Genomic DNA, 24,289 nt, shown 5'->3' with positions numbered 1-24,289 from the left:
CCTAAAATTAATGAGCCGTATCCACCCCATTACATTTATCTGTTTAGTGGTGTTTTGGGCCTTCCTTGAGGGCATTATGCATGCTCCTCTGTTCATATTTATAACTCAGGCTTTTTATTAGCGACGAAGTGGGGTGCTAACAGTTGGGAGACAGCGAGCGCTTTGATGGTGATGGCAGGCAGCTCGGTGTGCGCCAAACGTGAAGGGAGGAGACGGGAAGAGAGGATCAGCTGCCAGGCTGAGGGGCCACTATAGGAGAGGGAAGGAGAGGGTGAGACAGAGGAGAAAGAAAAAGTGAGGAGATTGAGAATGAAGAGCGGAAGTGAGTGAATCGGGTTCGGTTCACAGCTCTCACCCAGCTTGACTTTGTGAGAAGCGTGTCTTGTGATCAGCGAATAATTGTCACACCTGCTGTATTTTAAGCCTCACTAACCTGAGGTGTGTATTTTATTTGCGATTCCAGGTGTGTGTGTATGCGTGTGTGTGTGTGCGTGTGTGTGTGTGTGTGTGTGTGTGTGTGTGTGTGTGTGTGTGTGTGTGTGGATGTTTCAAGCATGAGGTCAACATATTGCATTTTTTTCATGGGTCATGCTTGTTTTGTTTCTACAGCATTTTCTGTTTAAATATTTATAGACACTGGTTTAAAGACGATGCAAATATATGAAGATCAGATAAAGAAAAGAGCGCTCTCACTTATTCTTCCACAAATAGAACGTATGTTTATTCAAGAGCAGGAACATAAATAGCGCATACTGCATGGGAAAAAACGTAGGGTGCACCCTACTGAGTAAACTGCACACTTTTAAAATGTTTGAATCACAGACAGACCTAAAAGCCCGAGTTCCAGAGTAGCATTTCATTATAGATTAGACTTTTTTTTTCGCCCGCAAAGCTATTATTTGCCTTGTCTTAATCAAGGTGCAGCCAAATAATTCAAATGAATTTTGGTCATGCACGGCGGCTGACTGAAGTTTTGCACCACGGCTGAAAATCATCACATTAATTATCTGGGTGCTGTTGAGCTCCGCTCATCGGCTGGAGCCAGAAAAGACATCGGCTGTTCCATCAAACACGGAGCGCCGTGGAATGAACCCACTTTGGAGTTTTTTATTTTTTTTTAGAGTCACTTATCTTTAATTGTAGCCCTGCAGCGAGAATACATGTTGATGCAAGAAATCCAAATCACCAGACATTTATCCCAATCGTATGCAGAGAAAGCAACGATCGTGCACCTTTCTGTCAGCTTCCGTGCCTCGCAGCTGCGCTCGAATATCAGTCAGTATCTATTTCAATCTGATTTAGTTGTAACCTTTCACTGCTCGACCAATTACATGAGACATTACCTGACATAACCAGAAAAGTGACAGGTGATGAGCAAAAAGGTCAAAATAGTTTTCTTGCACCCGGCACTTCTTGATTTATCCCGGTAGACTTTTTTTTTTTTTTTATCTATGACACTTTGACATGTTAAAGAGTGCAAAGTGAAATTAATGATGACTGAATTCCATTTTGCTTCTTCAGGTTCAGGGAGCTGATGAGTCGCCGTCACACTGCTTGTTGCTACACTTCAGTGGAACCAAGCCGTTATTAAAGTTATTAGTAACACCAGTGTTTTAATTTTCTGCTATGACAAGCTAAAACATCAGCTTTGTTTTTTTGTTTTTTTTTCTTGATCGCTTTGCCTTTGCGCTGTGGTCTGGTGGGCTTTTCACTGTGAGCCCTGTCATAAGATTGGCTTAATCGGTGGCCATTAGAAATTTGGTTTTCCTCGAAAAAGAAGAAATAAGTGCTTATAGCTGACAATACAGTCTGTTGCATAGTGCATACCAGCAAGTGTTGATCATACACTACACATTTTGGCGACACTTTTTTGAATCATTTCCAGCCATTCTAGCTGGTGATGCTTGACATCCCTTGTCGGGCAATTTTCACGACCATTCCCACCTTGATTAATGTCATGGTGTGAATGATCCCAGATCGGTTTGAATGTCTTGAACTCCCTACTCCTTAACTTGGATTAGAGGTGAAACGTCTTGAAGAGCCAAAACTAAGCCTGTTGTTTCATAACTCCTGAGTTGCTCTCATCCCTTGCAGATGGGTACGTTTTCAATGCAGATGGACAGAAAGAAGCTAACAGTGCATAGACTTGAGACATTATGCTATTGACGTGTGGAGCGAATTCCGATTGGCTGAGTTGGTGTGAGCCGAGAGGGGCTGATCACCACAAATTTTGCAACAAAGAGGAAAAAGCACCAAAAACAATGAATAGCAAAAAAAAACACAAAAAAACAATGTTCATTTTCATCGCAAAGCAGATCTTTGTTCACATTTTTCTACCGCAGAGCGAAACAGGAGCACCAACAACAGCGCCAGCTCAACCAAAACCAGCCCACGGCTCAGGTCGTTACACATATTTCTGACACTGCCTCCAAAATGTCATGACCTGTAGATGTGCATTTGCAAGGCCTCAAAACGAAGAAAAAGCTTTAAAAGAAATGTTTCAAGCTTAAGCATTTAGGATTACCACGATGCATATGACTGCGTATCTGCACACTAATGCACTATGCAGCCTGACAACTAGGTTGGAATACCATATTTTCCCCCCAAAAAACGTTGGCTCCACAGCATTTATTCCTTTACTGCGAGATAAGTGTTTTTCTGCCTGAATAAATCTTCAAATTCATGATGCTAATGCTAGCTAGCTAGAGTGAGAGATCCTTTATCAGGACAAATGTTTCTTGTGGTGTTGTCATCTTCAAGTTATAATTATGTATGTGGATATAAACAAAATGCGGCAGCCAGGATGACAATCGTCGTCATACACTGCCATCGTCGTTTCTCGTAAGTGGACAACTGAGCGTGTTAGATTTGAGACGACCCTTCCTTCCTTCAAATTAATTCCCTGTGCGAGCTCAGAAGAGGGCTTTGACACAGTTTACAAAATGAAAACAATGGGAGAGTTGAAACAAGCTGTTGAGACTATGAGTTCCTTAGAAAAATGTTTGCCAGGGTGTCTTTTTTTATCAGTCTCCCCTGCTGGCTGTTTGAGCAAATTTAACCCAAGAAACCCTCAGATGTACCTTTAAAAAAAAAAAAAAAAAAGAAGACTATTTTAAGAGCATAGCTTGAAAACAACTTTTTAAAATCTGTGTTTTCTCAAAAACTCGACAACATTGTAATTGTTATAAATCGTTACATGTTGACTTTCTCGTTTGTCTTAGTACATGGTACATATTTGGAAAAAAAAATTTGCTTGGCTTGCACCAGGTTTGAAAGGAAGAAGCTTGCATTTGATGCATGCAGTTTTAATAGGTGAAAACCTAGGACCGCTGTGCGCCACTGATGAGATTCCTTTCTTTTTGGGAATTTGGCAGCGAAGGTGGGGCTGCTGTACCAGCCGCTGGATTGTCTCAGCTTATCTTGGCTGGCATGAAGGAATCTTCCTGAAAGGCCTTTAGGAAATGGACCCTGGCTTTGTGTGGAGCCAACTGATGTTGGCTGTCCAGATCGGCGTTTGTCCAAATGGACTTGAAGCGAGCTTGGCTTCTGGTGTCATACTTCTGGCTCTTGATTGCTTGCCTACACGCACACACTTGCAGATGCACGTCACTCACTCGAGGCTACGAGACCGGCGTGTTTATGCATGTGCGTAGGTGTTCGCACAAACACGAACACAAGAGCAGCATAATTGCACATAGAGTGGCATAATTACACACACATACACATACACTTGCCAAATTATGTGCATACACCCGCAAACTTGCATAATTACACGCAAGCCACATACAGTACATACACCCACACCACTCAGTGCTGTGCACACAGGAACTGCTGATCAGCTGCATGACCTTCTCTCCAACAATGTTAATGTCACCACCTGGGGGAGGAGGAGGAAGGAAGGGAGGAAGAAAGGGGGAAGGGTCTTGATGTAGTGATGAACAAAAGAAGAAATAGACAGAGCTCACGATAAACTGTGTCGTACCTGCCACCGACTCACCTGGAGCCCCTTTCATCTTTCTTACTTTGTCAACGTCTCTTGTCCTGTATGCACGCACACTTATATTCACACCGCATGCCCGTTACTGATGCGCTCTCCATCTCACGCCATGTCACACACAACATCCTCGCACATCGCTGTGGGTCGTAACCTAACATTTAGTGTGCACGAACCCCGTTTCTGCATGTGTGTGTGTGTGTGTGGGGCCTGTGGCTTGCCCGCTGACAGGATCCTGTTACGCCAAATGTCACACTTCCAAAAAGGATTCACCCCCCACGGTGGAAATGAAGTCAAGTCCTTCCTTCACTCTCCCCTATCCTGCCTCCTTCACCTTGTCCTTCCATCATCCCTCCTCCCCCCTCTTCCCTCTTCTTCATCTTTGCCTATCACTCCAGCCCCGTTCTCACTTATCCCTTTCCATCCTCCCCTTTTTTGCTCCCTTGAACCACCTCGCACACACCTCGGTTTGCAGTCCTCAGCGCTTTGCTGAATAAAGTCTCCCTCAACTGGCTGGTTTAAGAAGACAATTAGCCCTTACCTTGGTAGACGAGAAGATGACAATGAGGAAAAGGAAGAGCAAAGGAAAAGGCTGAATTTAGAAAAATCGATCTGGGTTGAGGTAGAATTGCCCTAAAAGGGTGATGTGAAAAGGTGGGCAGTGGCGGTTGAAAGATACTGCAGATAATTGTGTGAACAGAGCAGACGGGTGTTTCTCTATGGCTCACATGCTCTTCCATTTGTCGTGTCCCCACACCTTCACTCTTTGATTATAGTCTGAAAAAGGGAACGAACAGGGAAAAATCCCTCTCATTTGATTCGCAACTCATTGTCAAAGCCAATGAAGAATCAGAGAAGACCACTCAGACACTCTACTACATTAAATAAGTTGGTCTTTAAATCATCACAGAGAAAGACATGAAGGCGTACAGTGTAGGGAGGACAGTGCTTTTTATTCCTTTCACACTATAGATTTGGTCTTGAGCAGCTTTTTAATTCGGTGTCAGTACGAAAACACTCAAAATCCCTCTCTATGTTCCTAGAAGAAAATTACTTTGACGAGAAATCTCACTCTCTTAGCAACAGACCCCCCCCCCTCTTTTAGAAAAAAAAAGTGTGGCTTTATTTTTAGAAGGTGCAAACAAGGAATGGGGGGGGGGGGGGGGGGGGTTGTAAGACTGTAAGTGTCTCTGATGTGTTCAGTCTGTGCAGCCTTATTCCTGATAATGGAACTAGCTACTCTGTCTGTCAGTGCCTATTTACACACAAACGAAGTGGCGAGTTGCACGCGCCCAGTGGAGCCGCTAGCCTCCATCTCAGCTGTCAAAATAGGTTAGTGGCAACAAGCGAAACGCAACGATCCCTGGGATCAAACTGGCGCCGTCCGTTCAAACATAACGGCTTCATCCTTGGACACGGAGCGTCTCTTCCCCTGACCGGCTCCTCTCGTCTCAGAAGCTTGCCAGCTTGTTGTAAAAGTAATAGACTTCTCAGGATGCCAGTTCACACAAAACGGGGATGCAGCCTTTTATTTGCCCTCCGCGGGGAGAGGTGTTTGGAGTAATAGGGATGAAGCAGACCATAACTACAGCTGAATAAATCTTCCTATCTTGGCTCAGTGGAAGCCGGTGCACACATGGTTTGTCAAAGCTCCATAAAATGTTGTTTGATAGGAGTTCTGTACAGTTTAGGACTTCTCCGCCTGTTATCCACTTGCCTCGCTTTTGTTCCGCGCTGCGATGGTTGCAATCAATCAGGGTTTAATCAGCCGTCTTGCCAGAGTTGCCAGGCAATACTGGCTGTCTTGGTGGCTATCTGTGTGTATATGTGTGCATGTGACAGCTGTGCAGAGCTGCAAAGTTGTCTGCCTGGGTGAGAGGATGGCACCATGCAGATTTTCTCTCCACAGCGTGTAAAGGCAGATCAGATGATCTGAGGGCTGTTGAAACCGTCAAGTGGGATTTGAGGGTGAGAATGGGCATCTTTAGTGCAGAGGCCCAAATGTGTGAACTTGCCTGAACTGAATCTAAATCAAGTGTTTTCTTCCAATTTCTCTCCGGTAGACCTGCCTGGAATTGGAACGTTATCTGCAGACAGAGCCCAAGCGTCTCTCAGAGCTATTTGACCAAGACCTGGACGGCCTGCTTACTCCAGCCTACCTTAAGGAGGACGGAGAGGAAGAGCTGTCAGACACGCTGCTCCCCAGCCTGCCTAGCCTCCCTGAACCTCCGAGCCCACCGCCAATGATCCTGTTCCCTACACGGAAGAACTTACCCTCCTCCGGGGCAGTGACAAGAGACCTCAAACCCAAAGGACAGGGGCCAGAAAACATAGAGGGAATGGAGGGGGTCCATCAAGCCCAACTGAGTGCCGTCACTTCCTTGACTCCCCCGTCATCGCCAGAACTGGGCCGACACCTCGTCAAACCCAACCAGACACTCACAGCCTCAGCCGACGGGACACTCACCTTGAAGCTGGTGGCCAGGAAAGTGGGGCTTAGCGCAGCCCGGCTGGTGGCGGGGCATGCGCTTCCTGTCCGGATGAAGGACGAGGAAGAAGGGGCCGCTTGTGTGATCGGGGTTGGAGAGCTACCAGAGAACAAGAAAAGAATCCACCGTTGCCAGTTCAACGGCTGCAGAAAGGTGTACACCAAGAGCTCCCACCTGAAGGCCCATCAGAGGACACACACAGGTGAGAATAAGTCAAAGCCTTGAATATAGTTTGTAGCACTTGTTTCATTATCATTAGGAAAAGAAGCAACGGTAGTATATGGAGCACTTAAGATAGTATTTCGGATTTTATTCATCAGCTGTTTTCTCGAAAATAAGTTCCAACCCTTTCAGATAGTTTGGCCCAATTCCAGACCTCACACTAATATATTCCCAGACTTTGCGCATGGTGACTCAGGGCCTAGGATACTCAAGTTCACAGGGGATTGTCGCGAAACATGTGCGCCCTTTCTGAGTCTGCATAGCCGCAGACTTTTCAGACTTGTCCTTCATTCATATTAAAATCGGTGACCCCGTACAAGGCAAAAAAAAAGCAACTTCACCTATAAGTGATTGCGTTTGTTGCTCTCCGTTTGGTGTTTAACTGTAGTTTGAAGTTGTTTGAAGTGGACCAGAGTTGAATTCATTCTCACGACACTGCATGCCACTCATAAGTGGTAGTTTTTTCGTAGTTGAGAACATGAAACTTACAAACTGAGAAATAACTGAGGAGATTGAAAGTATTTCACTTCTTCATCTTGCTACCTTTAAGTGAGCACAAATCAATTGATCAAAATGTTTTTTAAAAAAAAACCTTTTACATGAATAGAAAAACAACTTTGTGTCTATTAAACCACAATCAACTCAATTACTTTGCGATGTTTACATGGCTTACCTTTTTTTTGTTGTTGTCCTCTGCCCAGCCAAATTGAATGTGAATAAATATGATATAAGTTAAATATCGTTCTGCCATGTTATCCAGATTGTCGATAGGTTGAGTCCAGGAAAGAAACTGAAATATCGGCCAATACCGATGTTTGGACGTTACATCTATGCATGCTTTATATGAATACATCCAAACTAAAGCATCCTAAAAGTGAGAGCATGCCAGTATACTAGACCAGTAATTTTTTTTTTTTTCCTATTTAATAATCCAATTCATTATTCTATTCGGTTATCTATTTCTGGCTTCCTTGCCAGCAGAGCTTTTGGTTTTGGTTCTATTTGATTCCTGTTTCTGCCCGTTTTTTTCTACCGTGAGCTGTCACACACTCATTCGCTTCATGTCTTTGAATTAGCCCTGTTTTTTTTCCTGAACCTTTTTTTTTTTTGGTACCAGTTATAGTCCAAGCCTTACCTCTTTGTACAGCGTGTTGAATATTGTCTAGTCAATTATATTTCAGTATATGATGTAAAATAACAATTTAAGCATTTGTCTAACGATGAAATGTGAAATATTGGCTCTCTCCAAAATTAAGTGGCGTCCGGCGCTATCTCTAAATGGTTTTTATGAGCGAGATCAATCCGCCCACTTATCGCACCTATCCCTCCAACGGTTCAGGTTTGCCCAAACCTACGATAACCTGACTTGAGATAATTGAGCAAAATCTAACCTGCTTCGGGGAACAAAATGCACAAGATAAGAAATGTAAAAAGATACAGCTCTGTAATCACAGAACTGGCTCTGTTCCAGAAGGAAATATCGCAATGGTAGATTAAAAAAAAAGGTGATGATTTTAAGAAAATCCACTTCTCTTATCGCACTCTTTCTACCTAAGCACTTCTCTGTACCAAACCAGGGCAGGTCCTCCTTGTCAAGGTTCCTCTCAAGAAGTAAGGGGGCGGGGAGGGAGGGTATAGAAGCTATAACTCTCCCACTCCTCCATCTCAATCCCAAACCACTCAGACCTCTGTCAGGGAGCTGTCCTCTGTCTGAGTAACTGCACGGTGATGGATGGATTGACCTGGATAGGCCGCCATTTCCCCGCTTTATATCGGGGGCCCTCCCGTCCTCTTTGTGTTTTCTATAAGTCTGGGTCACCGTTTGTCCGTCCGAGGTTTTGGAGACTGTCTGATTTTTTGCCGGAGGGGTTAACACGATGATAACTAAGACCAGGAGAAAAACGTGTTTTAAATGTTACCGTTTAATACGGTATGGGCGTTAGCTCACTCTGTTCAGAAAGAAAAAAGAAGCGTAGCCGCTGTTGGTTTTTTGCCGTTATTAATTAGCATGCTCACAGCTGAGCACCTTTAAGTCTCATTCGCACCAAACGTGACTGGGGCGTTTATTTTGCGCTCGTGTGTGTTGCCTCTTTTGGTTTGGTTTTGAAGGTGACAGCAGTGGTTATTTTTTTTTCTTAAATTCTGGAAGTAATTGAGCTTAGCTGCTCTGGCCTCTAAACCCCCTCTGAGGGAGGCGCTCGGGGGTATAATGAGATGAATATTGACATGTGATACATCCAGCTGTTTCTTTTAACCAGGGGGGGGATACAGCAAAAAAAAAAAACGTCCATCATGTTAAATGAAGTTACTCAAATTAGATTTTTTTTTTCTCCCCCCACCATCTAAATTTATCCTCTGTTCAAGTCGACAGATCACCAAAGCTGTCCTGCAAAGACGCGACATGTGTGCGCTCGTATTTTGATGGGTGTGAATTTGAAAAAAATTCAACTTGTCAACCTCTGCATGTTGAGAATAATAGAAACACACTGTATGTGTGATCACACCCTCCGTGTTGCACAGGCATCAGCAGGACTGCTACAAAGGCCACAGACATGCCATCATTGATTTCCCCAGTGTGGCATGTGTGCAGCTGCTGGGATTTCAACTCCAGGCCAACCAGGCTAGCTCTGGGAGACCAGCACCACTTGTGCTGTCCTGCAATAAATACAAATAAGAGGAGTGGACATGAAGGCTAAAAAAAAAGAAGCTCCAAGGAAGCATCGTCTTATGTCACCTGTGCTTAAATTTGGTGACTGATCAAAAGGATCAGAAAAACATTTAGCAAAAATGTTCCAATTTAGATTGATGCTTCAAATGAATTTGAGCTGGTCACCCCATCAAACTCGCCAACAAAGAATAAAGTGCAGCTCTATCTTATTCATATCTGTTGATGAGAGCTCCTATAAAGGTTCAGTGTATCATTGATGTTTTTTTGTTTTTTTTAGCTTCTGGACAGGAGGCTTCTGAAGATGAACCGAGCTAAAAAGTTTGAGCAGCTGATTGGGCTCTACTTCGTAGCACAGTGTCGTGAGAGCTTGCAAATCTATTATGAAACGCGTGAGCCTCGTCACATAAGGTGGTTGCTGTATATAAGAATTACATTTACTTTTTTTAGCTTACAGAGTCCTGAGTCCCCCCCGCCCTCCACATTAGAAGAAGCGATAAACAATGGGTATATCAAATCTTCCGCTGAAATGCACTATGTTGGCTTGAAAATCACAATGACTATCACCAAAAAATCTAACAGATTTCATGGTTTACCATGTGATGGGGCTAGTTGGCCAGTCGTGCCTGCAAGCTAGCAGATTAGCCTGAAGTAAGAAAGCTATTTTTGAGATATTATCGTCAGTCACTGTACTTCATCACCTACTTTGTACCCAAAATACTAGAATTCACTGCTCCGGAGACTGCTGTGTCACGATTGTCTGTTTGATGTGGCTTTGCTAGCTGGTGTCCCATATCAACATTGCAAACAATGTAATGGTAGTTTACTGCTAGGACCATAAGGCATGAAGATTGGGGCTATAGTAGGTCGGGTCTGTCACCATAACCAATGCAGGATGGTGGAAAAGGTTGTGTTGAAATTTTTTGGGGTTCCCCACTACTGTATCCCAAGGTAAATTACAGCAAACTGTATTTAAAGACTGTACTTTTTAGTGCTTATGGGTCTTTCTTGTTCAAACCGACATTTCAGCTTCTTCTCATAGCCCACAGGTGACATCCTCCTATTCTACTGCATACTTAAAATATCAAACAGACATAAACGCATTTTGCTTGATAAATGACTTTGGCTACGATTTGCTTCCTTGTTAATAATGGCCTTATTACTTAGGCGTTTATTGCACTGCACCCCTCAACACTCTTAGAAAAAGATGACCCTTGTCAGATTAAAGTGACGTCCTTCGGTTAACGTGACATTCCTTTTCATTCTATATCCAAGAAACGTATGGAAAATGCACATCATAATCGTTTAATGGGTGTGCTATACCTTCCATATAAAGAACAAGATTCTCTCAGGAGACAACCCCCCCCCCCCCTGCCAGTGTCACTTTACGTGCTTTAACATAAAAGCATAGAGAAGGAACATCTGTCTTGTTGTTCAGACCAGCAAGGTAGAATGATGAAGGGGAGGGGGGCGCGACGACACTGAGTTGACTCAAAGTGACAAAAGGAAGCTCAAAAGCCGAAGAAGAACAAGAAGGCAAGAGTGACGCGGAGTGAAACAAAGAGTAAATGAAGACAGAAAATGGGAATGGGGGAGGTACAGTGGAGCGACCCTCTTCAGAAAAAAAGACAGCAGTGCCACAGGCTTCCTCATTCACCATTATCCTGACAAGTTTAAAGATGTCATTACTCAAATCCTCTTTTTCTTAGTTGTTATTTCCATAAATTACTGACGGAGAAAAAGACTGCGATTTAATCTGGAATTAGACGGGCTGAGTTGAAATGACAGTGCCCTGTAGAGCTTTTTGTGAATAGGCTTATGGTAGATAAGAAATGGTACAATTAGATTTTGGGCAGGGTAAAACACGAGGACTGTCGGGTTATTCTGCCTTCTGTCTCTCTCTCTCTCTCGTTCCCTCTGCTCCTTGTTAGTTTTCTGAGAATCTTGCTCCCTTCCTCTCTCCTTCGGTCTTAACCCTAGTACACCACTACTCTGTATGTATTCCTCTTTTTCCTGCTCATAGTTACCGCTGCCTTTTTAAGGGCTAAATGATTTGTTCAGCTTTTTTTCAAATAATATTGCACATATCTTTGATTATATCTTTGTTAGACTTTACAGCTAAAATCTGACTAAACCAAACTATCTATGTTCTTTCTGTAAACATTTCTGTATGCACTGATCTCCCCCCTACAATTTCATCATTCTCATGTCTCTCTAACATAATTCTCTATCACTTCCTCCATCTCTCATCTCTCCCTTTTCGCCTATTTGTCTTTTTTCTCACTCATCTCCAAGCGTGCGGTGCTAGCTGTGGGCAAGGGCCTGTCCAAGAGTCTCTGTAATGACCTCAGAGACCCGGATGCCCTGCTTCGGCTCCGGCTAATGGAGGGAATGTAATTAACTTCCAATGCTGGCACCTGAGAGGCTGGAGCGAGCGTGTGTCTGCGAGTCTGCGAGTGAGAGCATTCGGAAGTAACAGATTACACATAATGGGATTACAATGACTCAGGAAACACCCAGTTATCAGATTACGGATGGGAAATATGTTTTTCAGGAGAAAAAGCGATTTTGATTGCACGTTTTTTTCCTGAAGTAAATGAATAGTGGGAGTAAGGCAGCGAATAGGGTTCTCATTGAGTAGAATTAGAAAAACAGGAAAAAAAAAATCCACAATCCTGATTCTGTAAATCAGAGCTAATAATCCACTTAGCTTTATAATCTACATTATATGTTTTACTGGCAAAGTAATCCATAAGTAACAGAACATAATCAGATTATTCTTCTGAATTCAGGCAAATCCGGTGGATTAGGTTGCTGATTGCCATTTAAAACTGTGTGTGACACTGTTTTTTGTTTTTTTTTCTTTCTCCAAAGTAGCCTTCCCAGCCTGGAAAGTATGAGAGTATGTGTTTGTGAAGGGAAGTGTGTACCTGCTTTACTTGCCTGTTTGCATGAGGGCATCTTGAGGGAGAGGAGAGCGGAGGAGGAGGAAGGGGAGGGGGGTGGAGGTTGCTAGGCAACGTGGGCAGTGTATCGTTGGAGGAGTCGGTAGCTGAGTGCTTATGTACTGCTGCAGGCTCTGGTCTCTTAGTGCCCCCCCCCCCCCCCCCCCCCCGCTTCTCCTCCTCCTGCACCACCACTACCACCACCATCATCACCGCGGCCCACTCTCCCCTCCCTTCCCCTACTCCCCCCTCTGCCTCTTGCCCTGTACAGCTCTACGGTTATCGTCGCTAGGCAACTGCCTCCGTGCTCTGCCAGCGTGCTCAGTAATTGGCCGGTGGCATGGCGGCGTGCCGTTGCCAGATCCAGCCAGCTGCACCGACTACTGCCTCCTCATGTTTCACCGCAACCCCCCCCCCCTCACCCCACCCCACTCCACCACTCTTCCTTGCTACCATTGCTAGGCAACACACTCAGGCATCCCTACCTCCCGGGAATTTCATTGGCCAGAGCCGGATGTTTCGGGGAAGTGAGGCAGTTTGCTGGGATACATTTTCACTATGAGGACATGGCTAATTCTTCAAATTCTATACCTTGTTGACGAGAAAAACAATGTCAGAACTATGATTTTATCTAAAATGATCACTTTTATATCAATTTAGGTGACGCTGAAATAATTTACTTAGGTCAAAATTATGCTATCAAACATTTTTAGAGTTTTTGTAATCTCGCGAGTGCTGACAGGAGGTTACTTTCTTATCACTTTTTATTCATCTGCACATCAGTGCTGGTATCTGCTGCATCTCTGTTTCCCACCTTACTAACATGTTTGGTTCCTGATAATAGAGCACTCTGTAACATGGCTCCTCCTCGACAAGAAGTGATTCAGAGAGATTTGCATCTTCTTCTCATTTGTTTTGGCCTGCTTTGCATTTTAGGTCAACTTTGCCACGGAACCGCAGTGCCTGTTTGTGACATTTGAACATCTGTCTTTGATTTTTCTGCCCGTATTCTTTCGATTTTTCCAAACACTCGGTATAGATAATGCCACAAAACCCTTACTATCTTCAGATAAGCACTCTTCTTAATCTTGACTGTCTTCACAAAGCAGTTGATCCATTGATTGTGTCCCCTTTGATAATCACATTCAGTGAATTAAGCCAGTGCTTGTGCCCAAATCACTCAAGCAGAGCTGGTCAGAGTGTCTGTATTCAACCATGAGCAGCAGTCCAGATGGGATGTGACTGATGCAGGTGACATCTTCGGAGCTGGACGCAGCTGGCAGTCTGTGGCTTCCTCGGCCATTATGTGACTGGCCTAATTATCACCAACCCCCTCCCCTGCCGGCATATCTGCAGCCTCCTCTGCCTTAATCCACTTCTCCCACACTTCTCTCCCACTCCACTTACCTCTCTCCTGGTCTCAGCTCCTCTTCTCAGCCTCTCACCCACCTTGCCTCAAATCCCCCTCCCTCCTTGCTTCTTCTCTCGCTCCACTTCTCTCGGCCCTCCACTTGTCTTCTGCGTGTTCAGCAAGATTGGAGGCCAGTGGGAGCTTCTCCATTCCAGTTAAACATTGCATTGCTCTCGTTTCAGTCCCGAAAAGAGGGGAAAAGTGACGTGTGAGGCATGGGGATCTTTATCAGTGAAATACAGCTGAAATGACTCATAAACACAAAAAGGACACTCTTAACTCTGCAAAATGCTGCCGACTTAACGAAAAGGCACCTGATATTTGAGGTCAGGGTTCAACGGAGGAGTGCGGACAAAATAAGAATGTGATTGGTTTGTAAGTGATTAAAGTGGTGTTTGAGTGTGTGTTTTTTTTTCATGCCTCAGGTGAGAAGCCGTACAAGTGCTCATGGGAGGGCTGCGAGTGGCGATTCGCCAGGAGCGACGAGCTGACGAGGCACTACCGCAAACACACCGGCGCCAAGCCTTTTAAGTGCAACCACTGTGACAGGTCTGTCAAAACACCCCCCCCCCTCCTGCCTCTTCCTTCTGTCTGATATGTTTTTCCTCCGCTTCTCCAAGTCTATTTATTTGAAATACTGCGTTTTTCTTTGTTACACAGTGCAGAGTAGTACAGAAGTGCTTCACAAGATGTTCGCAACACACCCAAAACGTGTTTGGTACTGACCCAGTTTGAAAGCATGCTGTCAGGATTACTAATGCCTGCTTCTCTGCAACTCGCCCAACTTGCTCCGTGTCCCTGTGAGAATCCAAAGGGTGCTCACTCTGCTCGCATTAGGCCCGGTGCTGCATATTAATCGCGGAGTCTTCTCACACGGTGATACATAGCCTTGATTTTGGAGGCTGCCTCGCCACACTGGGACAGAGGCGCACGATGAGTGTCGAACACATTAGCGCTGTCACGAGTAACTTTTTGGAACATTAATCTGAATTTTTTTCCGGGGCTGTAAATCGAGACTTTGTCCAGGCAGAGGGGTCATTAGTTAAGCTTACAAATGGTTTCGAAAAGGTTTCCTTGATTGAAATTAGCATCTAATTTCATGTGTTGGGTGTTTGGAGGACAAAGAAGCAGTTGAATTCTCAGGCCACCTGAAGCAAAAATACAGATCACTGTGGCTGGCCCAGAATTGGAGAAACTCCCACAAACACACACTGGAAAAAAAATCTAAGTCTTACCAAGTATATTTGTCTCATTTCTAGTCAAAATATCTCATTACACTTAATATAAGACACAACTGCCTAACAAGTACTATTTCAGCCAGATATAGGGACTTGTTTGTAGACAATACATCTTGAATATCTTGAATATCTTGTTAAATGAAAAAGTCTTGAAAACTAAATGTTTTGAGTCACATATCATATGAAACAAGCTTTTTTTTTTTTACATTTGAAGAGGTTTTTAAGCTAATTTCAAGATCACTTTTATCTCAAAAGTCCTAAATATCACATCTTATTTCAAGAAATCTTGACAAGCCGATTTTCACTAGTTCCATTGGCAGTTTTTTTTGCTTATTTCAAGCAAAAACATCTTGTATTTATGGTTTTTCTTACTTATTTTTGGAGGGGCATTTTTTCCAGTGCAGGATCAGTTAAACACAATCATTTCGTAAACTGTAACAGTACCCTAGCTGGGATGATGGTTTTACACCGTTGTCTGTAAAGAGTTATTAGATCTCAAGCTCTTTAATTGTCACTTCCCATTTGCTGAGTGTGTTCTCAATCAGTTGGGTGTAGGTGCTTGGTTTTGTTGTGACTGGTCTTTTTTTTTTTAATCACAAATCCCGGTGAAACGTTCCAGGCTCCACAGACAAAAAAACCCTATCAACTACTGGACGTTCACCATTCACGATCAAAAAGACGAAATCTTCAGCCCTGTTTTATTTGACACTCTTCTGTCCTCGATCTGACACCTGTGGGATCTCGGAGCAGTATTCAGCTCACATGGTGCACAATGGCGACCTGTGTGAGGAGGTCATTTTAAAGGTGTTACTTTATTAAAGTCGCCTTATTTCACATTTGTAAAAATGTCCTCAAAAACGCAGCCTATATAGTAGGTACACGCCTTGTGTTTTACCGTTTGTCCTTCGCATACAAATATATCAGGATTGAATGAGTTAAATGTCTTGCATTCTCTGCTTGGTCGTCGTATATAAAAAAAAAATTTCATTACAAGATGAACATTTCTCATATTGGAAAAATACTTTTTTTAATTTTCTCCTACGAAAAGCTTGCTTTCTTTGTAAATTTGATTTTTTAATCTAATTTTAATTCTTAAAAATGTGAAATTTGACATTTTTTCAACTCAATTATAATTCTAATTCTTTGCCAAATACATAGAATTGGGTCATGTATTTCAATGCCTTGTTTAGTTTTTGGATAATCTTTTTTGTAATTTGTCATTTATTTCAATATTTGAGTGTCAATGACAGTCAAATATACAATAAACAATACAGCACGATATTTTATTTATATTCACTGCTACATACATATAGTTTTGCTCAGTAAATCACACTGAATTTTTACCTATTTATTCATTCTTTTGTCTTTGTCCTTGACAAGAAGTCCTAACCCTAACCCTAACACTAGAGTTTTGTTAATGTTTTACTAAGTTAGGTCATTTTATAAGATTACGTGCAACGGTGTTGGTTTATTCATGAAGCTCGGAACGAACAAAGATGTCATTTCAATGTCAAAAATGGTACAAACAATACACGGTACGCTGTGTTTAAAAGGAGAATGACACTGTGGAAAATCGGTCACAATACAGCAAGTTACCGAATGCGTGACCTCTTGAATCATGCATATGTTCATTATGAAAGGACAAAAAGAAATCCCTCTTCACCTGGGGTACTTTGCCTTAATGTCGATAAGACTGTGTCTTTGCGTGTGCGTGCGTGTGTGATGGAACAGCGGGCCAGGCAGATTCAACTTAATCAGGTCCCAGCTGGGCAGACTGTAAATACAGTATCCCTCCCCTTTGATTTCCCATCTCCCCCCACTGCCAGACCCCCCCCCTGCAGGCACATCACTAATTCGGGCCCACCTCTGTCATGTGTCACAGGGCGCCCGGCCCCTCCAGCCCCAGCACACAAACACACGCATGCACCCTGCTGAGATGAAGGAAGAGGGGAAACGGGGGAGACAGAGAAGTCGGGGTGAAAGATTGAGGATGGGGGAGGAGGAGGAGGTGGGGAGGAGACAGACCTACGGTGTGCCAGCTGGTGTCGTGCCCCCGAGTCGTGACTCATACTTTACCATCTGTCTCTCACACACACACACAAGCTGATGAATGTCTCCGGAGCTGCTCATCCATCCCCACATGTGTGTTTTTGTGTGTTCATGTACAGAGTGACACACACACTCACAGGTGTGACAGCAAGACAGATGACTTGTGGCTTGTCACATGTAAACTCCCCCTCTTGGCCAAACACTGACTCATCTAGACACCTCAGACAGTTGCTCCTGTCTCGGGAAAAAGAGGAATCAACAGCTGCAGACGTGTTGATGGTTTTAGGTTTAAACTTTTTTTTTTTTTTTCCAGTTTGGAGTCCAACTAAAAACTTAAATTGAAACGTTTATGTTGAGTGTTTCTTAATGAATATTTCTGTGTGGTTATATGTGTGTTTGATGTCAATTCCGTCAATTTTCCACCAGGTAGAATTATAATGGTTAGTCCTAAGACTATGAACCACAGAAATGATAAACAAAACCAGCTGACTTCATACAGTAGAAATGATCTTAAATGTTTTGTTCCCTACTGATTTTTTTTGTTTCTTTTGCTCAACATGATCAAATTTGACCTATTTAGGGCGGTCGGTGGCGTAGTGGGTTAAGCAGGCGCCCCATGTACAGAGGCTACAGGCCTCGCTGCAGCTGACCCCAGTTCGAGTCCCGCACCGGATGGCCCATTTGCTGCATGTCTTCCCCCTCTCTCTGCCCCCTGCTTCCTGTCTCTCTCCACCTGTCCTATCAATTAAAGGCACAAAAAGCCCCAAAAAATATAATAAAAAAAAAAATTGACCTATTTACTACACCCCGAAACAAACGCCCTTCTCTGATATTTCTGATATATTGCGCACAAATCACCAAAACACGCAACTCCCAATTATCTCAAAGAAAGCACTTCACACGGTGATGGCCGCCACTGCGTTACCGCAGCAAGCCCGCCGATCTGGACGCGGATGTTGAAAAAAAAAGCGTGTCTGCATGTTTGTACGAGCATGCAGGGAATACAGAAGAACGCCGGCTGAACGCATTTATACGTCAGTTTCTGGTGATAAGGTTGATAAATATTATCTTCAACAAGCATTTTGAAAAATCCTCGCTTACAAAGAAAACATTTTTTTAAAAGACCAGGGCAATTTCATTTTTTTTCCCTTCGCAGCTACACCCCGGTAATTCCACAAGGCTGAATTCAGATGAGAGGCTTTGATTCATCTACTTTAGCTGTCGGTTTACAGCACATGTTTTGCATGCTGCTTTTTCTTTTTTTTTCCCCCTCCTCCTACAGTGTTTCAACAGATCCATCTGCGGGGCTCTCTAGTTATTCATGGCGCAGCTGAAGTCATTAGGAGTGCTGCTGAAAATGCTGATTATGAATTAGTTACACATATACTAATTGCGTGTGCATTAGTGGCTCAGCACCCTCTAACTAACAGCAACATTTAGCTCAATCGACAAAACAAACTTGTTCCCCTTGCATTGGTAACGAGCTAAACAAGCTGTTCTCTGTTTCCTCTCTGTTTGGTTGCAGGTGTTTCTCGCGGTCGGATCACTTGGCGCTGCACATGAAAAGGCACATCTGAACAGTTTGGGAGAGGTCAGCGGGAGCGGAGGAGGAAGAGGGAAGAAGAGGATGGAGTCAGGGTGGTGGAAGAAGATGGAGGAAGGACTGCGGAAAAAGCAACATGGTTGTAAAAGAGAGACGGCAGGATAGACTCGGGGGGGGGGGAAAATAAAGGAAAAAAAAGAAAATGCCAGATTTGGACATTCTGACTTGGATGGAAGGGGAACCGCACAGGGACGCTGACGATAGACAAACCAACCAATCCGAAGTGGCCCCGTCATTCACCTCGCAACCGTTTGGTCCATAGTTCCTCGGTGACAGGTCACCGCCTCACAAATGTTTCCCTGTGTTGTCGCATGGATGATGCAGGCGCTCCATCCCACCCTTCAGATGCGTCGCAGAGGGGATGCCACATGACGAGCGGGGGAGAACGCGTGCCTGCGGTTGGCAGCTCTTTGTTTTTTGTCATCCCTGTGGCTTTTGCAGCAGTCCCTCTGTGAAACCCTTCCAAAATGTCAGCCCTGTTCAAGCAGCGGTGCTCCGCGTGCCAGTGAGCACGCAGATGCCTAACTGGACCGGCTGTACAGTTATTTTTTTGTGTACTGACAGCAGAACCGCTGTACGTACATTTGAGACTTCCTCCTCTGACAGAGCACCCTGATTCGAAGAGAACAGTTTCCTTTCCAACAGTAACTAAACTCAGCCAGAAAACTCACTTTCACTCCTTCAAACTTTGCCACAGCCTTTACAATACACCAAAGGGTTTATTATCTATTCAACTGGACAAATGACAATTTGACTGCCTGCCACCTGATCTAAATCCCTCTGCTTTGATAACACGAGAAGCATTTGTTTAAATAGAGTGTTAGGGTTAGGGTTGGATTACTCAAAGACTCAAAGAGGGGAATGTGCTGGACTGATGTAATGCATAGACTGATTGAGGTCATCCAGGGGGCTAGCTTACTTTATGAACATCATCCACCGAGACCAGCCAATCTACTCTGGGAAAGACTCCTGGATTGTCAGTGTCTTGAGAAATGCGAGGCGGCTCCTGCGAGTGTTTTCTCCTTTGAACGATCTCGCCTCTCGAGAGTCGTTGCCAGAAAGCGGTTGCACAATTGACTCTTTGCAAAGTTTTGTAACAAAAGAAAAAAAAAAAAGACAAAAAAAACAACCAAACAAACAAAAAAAAGGTTCCGCTGCCCCGAGACACAGTGGGACTCACCAAACTCTGGCTTTCACACGCCACGTGAGCGTGGACAGCCACACGCACAAGTCGAAGCAGCTAGCTGACTGTGATAGCACACCGAACACAAATGGGATCACTATGTATTTAAAGGCTATATTGTTTTTAAGAAGATCCTCCTATTTGTTTGAAAGAAGACCACTTAAAAGACGCCCTCGACCAGCTCGCTGAAAAATGGACGCAGCGAAGCAAAGTGAATCCCGCGCGCAAAAACAAAAACCAGAAAAAAAAACGAATGGGTGCACCTGAAATGATCTCTTCGGCCTTTTGAGAGTGATTGGCACCGCAACTCGCTGCTGCACCGAGGGCCGTCCCGCCCGCGGTATGCACTCATGCAGAATTCTTCCAAATAACAGCTCTCTGACTTCATTTCAGAAAAAAAAAAAAAAAAGAAAAAAGCAGCATTCAACAGCTCTTCGAATCCGGCCCCTATGCACATCCGTGAACATTCCTGCTGACTTCCTGACCAGCGTGTGTGTCTGAATGCAGATTTTTACCCTGATGGAAGGACTCATTGGAAGGCGCATTTAATCAATCGGGTCTCGTCCAGAGAAAATCAATGTGAATGTAACTGTTTGCAAGCCTGAACATGTTGACAGACCCATAAAAACACTCGGAATGGTGGGTAAGATCATACCAGACACCATTTGTCTTTCTCTTTTTTTGTTCACTTTCGAAATGAACGATCAGACTTGGAATAACTGGATTAATTGGACTTGACGTTTAACTGGTTTTCTTGGACCAACGTGAGTGCAAATGTCCAGTGGGTGGCTGAAAGGGGTTAGGGGATGATGGATCTGCTCGCTCAGCAGTGATAACTGCCCCATCAGCTCGTGTAACTGCAGCAGAGTGAAAACCCACATGCACAAAGAGACACGTTCGTTCACTCCACAAGAAATGGAATTAGCATTTATCCTGTGGTGACCTGACTTGTCAGATAGAACAAAGACGAATAAAGCCCACTTCTTCGAAACAATGTCTTAAAGCCGCAGATACATGTTGGACGAGTATACAAGTGTAGACGAGTCAAAAAGGCAGCTCGGACAGAAATAGATTGTCAAGATACCGAAAGATTTTAGTGGGAGCATATACAACAAGGTGTTTTTCATTATTTTTAATCCATACTTTGAGGCAAAGTGAGGTACAAAGCAGTCCAGCTCAATCCTATCTGTCGGCAACTCTAGAAGTTGATTTCGTATGAAGTCCTGTTTCACATCAACAGTGTACTCATTCTTTTTCAGTGTGGACAAGGATTACTTCTTCGCTGAACCACTAAGTTGCCAGAGTAAAAAAAGCCTCTTTGTGAACTCATCAGGCTTCAAGCAAATCCACAATTGGAGGGGCGCCGCAGGAGTAGGTCACAAGACTTTGTCTGGAAAACCAGAGTTGGAGGTTTTCACACGTATCTCACCGAACGATTTATTTGAAAGCTAGTCAGATAGACCCCTCAGAGATCACTGGAGAAATGCCAAATTTTACAGCTTAATACTATTAACTTGTAAGCACTCATGTCCAAGTTGTAAAACAAAACTTTTCGTCTTGCTGAGGTAAAGTTGGCAGCCTTCTTCCTTAATGTCTGGACTTGATGCATATAGTCCATCCTCTTGCTAAGAAAGTTCAAATGCAAACTCTCACTATTTCAGGGGTCATCTTGCTTTGGGCACTGACATTTAGAAACTCAACCCGTTCATGATCAGCAGTATCTACCACAATGAGGATAACCTTGGACATGAAGGGATCTCACAAGAAAGAACAGCGCTGTGGCAATAGTGAACACGTGCTCATCGGTTTATCTCACCAGCTCGGCTTGTAGAATTAGACGGTGCAATTGTCAGCGTCACCCTTGAATCCAATCCATACGATTACTAAACAGACAAAGTTTTATGACTGAATCAGTATGACAAAAAGAGTCATTTGAAGCATCTGACCAATCAATTTTTAAAAGAGACTGATGATTCGAAGAAATCAGGATCTTTTTCTAACCCTTGGTTGGTTCTTAATCCTAATACTAAACAACTTGGTTTGGAATAGGATATCCCACTGATGAGGATGAGGAATCAATTTGATTAGGATTAGGAACAATTCCAAATCCTAACCAATTTGATTAGGGAAATTCGGTCCATCCTAACCGAGTTGGTATCAGGGGATCTCCTTAACCAAACCAACTTGGTTTTGATTTGGAAGGATCATACTTTGGTGTAAAATACAGCTTTCCAAAACCCAACTTGTTGCTCACAAAGAATGATATGATAAAGTCGGGATGACGCTGGGATCGTATGAATGAGAAACGTTGAAACTGTTCACATCTCTGGCTTCCAGAACCATAAAACGGCAACATTACACTGGCGACTGAGCTGACTGAAAATCCGGGCCTCAATTCGCAAGTCGGTGGGGGATGAACACAGTAAAAAAAAACAAAAAACGCTGGTTTTATTTTCAAGGAGACCCAACAATTCACACAAGATGTAGGAGCATGGGTAGAGGACGTCAACAGAGCAAACATTTTTGAGATTTGGTTGACAGACAGGTTTGCTGATCTGTTTTTTTTTTGTTTGTTGTTGTTGTTGTTTTTATTTGTATGATTTTTTGTTTTGTTTTTAATGCTTAGCCTGACACTCTAAGTGAAAGATGAAATGAAGAATAGCAGTTCACCCTGTGGGGTAAAACTGCGTCAGCGATGGCAGCTCTATGTGTGTGTTTCAGTATTTCAATGGGACACTCTTCTTGTCAAATTCATCTGTTGCGAATGTGTGGGAACAGCCGAGGATATTGGACTGAAGATTAATTATGATGTTTTTCTCATGTTCCTTTACACTCAAAGGAGCCATGTAATGGGAATATCCCAGTGACAAGACAGTTTAGAATTTAGTCCGACTCCTCTTGTGAGCCGACGTAAACAAATTGTTCTCTTCGTGTGTGCACCAGGAGCTCAGAATTAGGATTTCAGATGCGAATGTGTTTTCCGGGAAAGGTTGTTTCACGTCGTCTCCGAGGATGCGGCTCAGTCCTGTGTCATCTTAATGAATGATTGTCAATTCTGCTGTGCCTGTGTGTTCTTTGTCGGTTTGTATTTGCACTCTGAATTTCTTTGGAAAGAAAAAAAGAAAAAAAAAAAAGAATCACTGGCATATCTAATGTTTTCTGCCCGCTTGTACACTCCACGCCACACAACGACCCCCGGTGATGACACGCTGATCACAAAGTCTGTATAGTAGCTGTTTTTAGGCACAGATTACACATACTCGAAGCATACATGCTTTCATGGTTTCAAATACACTGCAGACACACCTACGCAAAACTACATACATGCAGATTCTCCGTTGACACGCGAATGCATTCAGGCACATGCAGACAAATTCATGCACATACACGAACACGTCGTACTCACAACTAGACACAAACGTGTATTCTCCTTGTGTGTTTTTTTTTACTGTTTTTCATGCCTCCTTGCGAGAGTCAGAGACTGCAGCTCCTGCTCTCAGCTGAGGACGGGGTGGGGGGGTGGGGAGAGACACGCATTACTATGTGTGACACCACCTCTGTTTCCACTAGGTCTGAATTTTAAATCAAACGCACCCCCCTTTTTCTACCAGCATTCTCTCATCGCTCCCCTCTCCTGTTCTTCTCTCCTTTCCCCCCCCTTCCTTCCATTTACCCAGATATGATCCCTTTCAACTCCTCTCCTCTGTCCGACCCCTCCCTCCCTCCCTCCCTCCCCAGCCCCACCAGCACCTCTGCCTCACCCCCCTTACACACCTTTTTCCTCTGTTGTCTTTCTCCTTTTCTTTCTCTGTACAAAGTGTTTCAAATTTATCATTTGTATATTATGATGTATGGGTACGATAATGTTCTTTATTATGGAAAAATGAGAAAGATTTATTTTTGTTACTGGTTTGTTTCATAATTCCTTTTTTAAATTGGTATTGTAATATCTCTATGCAAGGAACTGTTCGGTGAATCGTTTTTATTTAAGAATGTAATTATGTGTAATAAATGGTAGAAGCAGTTTGGCATGGAGTATTCATGCTTCTTGGCTGGTATGTTAATGGTGGTTTCTTCCTGTAACAATATGCACCTAATCATCCATCATCGCACTGAATATTTTCTGATTTCTTATCAAGTCTCAATCACAGAGCCATTCAGTTTGTTAACAATGAGCGTCCAGCGTACATTCCTTTTGGCTTCTCTTCTCGTTTACTGACCGGAGCACCTATACAGACTGGCTGCTGTTTGAAAGACAAAATATGCTAACCAACAAGGTAAAAGAGGGCAGGAAAATTTAATTTACCCCCTCCTGTTTCTGCTATTTGCAGCAAACCACCCCTGGATGAATAAAAAGGCCTCTGGTTTATCTTTCCTTTTGATCAAATGAAGGAAATAGGCCAGAATACCTTCACTTTGCCTGAATGCACACGTCCGTTGTCTCCCTCCGAGGGAGCTACAGCATGTTAATTACATCTGTTACCAACCGA

General features: G+C 43.6%; 1 protein-coding gene across 1 annotated transcript in view; it reads left to right on the top strand.

The window, feature by feature from the left end:
- Positions 1–23,845, top strand: part of LOC142391623 (Krueppel-like factor 7) — a 44,001-nt gene extending 20,156 nt beyond the window's left edge. Inside the window, exons 2-4 of the mRNA XM_075477534.1 lie at positions 6,058–6,685; positions 14,152–14,275; positions 18,539–23,845. Of these exons, the coding sequence (XP_075333649.1) occupies positions 6,058–6,685; positions 14,152–14,275; positions 18,539–18,590 (804 nt within the window). The 3' untranslated portion in view covers positions 18,591–23,845. The remainder of the gene's footprint in view (positions 1–6,057; positions 6,686–14,151; positions 14,276–18,538) is intronic.
- The last annotated feature ends 444 nt before the right edge of the window (positions 23,846–24,289 follow it).

The sequence above is a fragment of the Odontesthes bonariensis genome, chromosome 11, assembly GCF_027942865.1.
Source record: "Odontesthes bonariensis isolate fOdoBon6 chromosome 11, fOdoBon6.hap1, whole genome shotgun sequence".
Classification (NCBI taxonomy): domain Eukaryota; kingdom Metazoa; phylum Chordata; class Actinopteri; order Atheriniformes; family Atherinopsidae; genus Odontesthes; species Odontesthes bonariensis.
The sequence above is the reverse complement of the archived record's forward strand: the minus strand, read 5'-3'. Positions and strand labels throughout refer to the sequence as shown.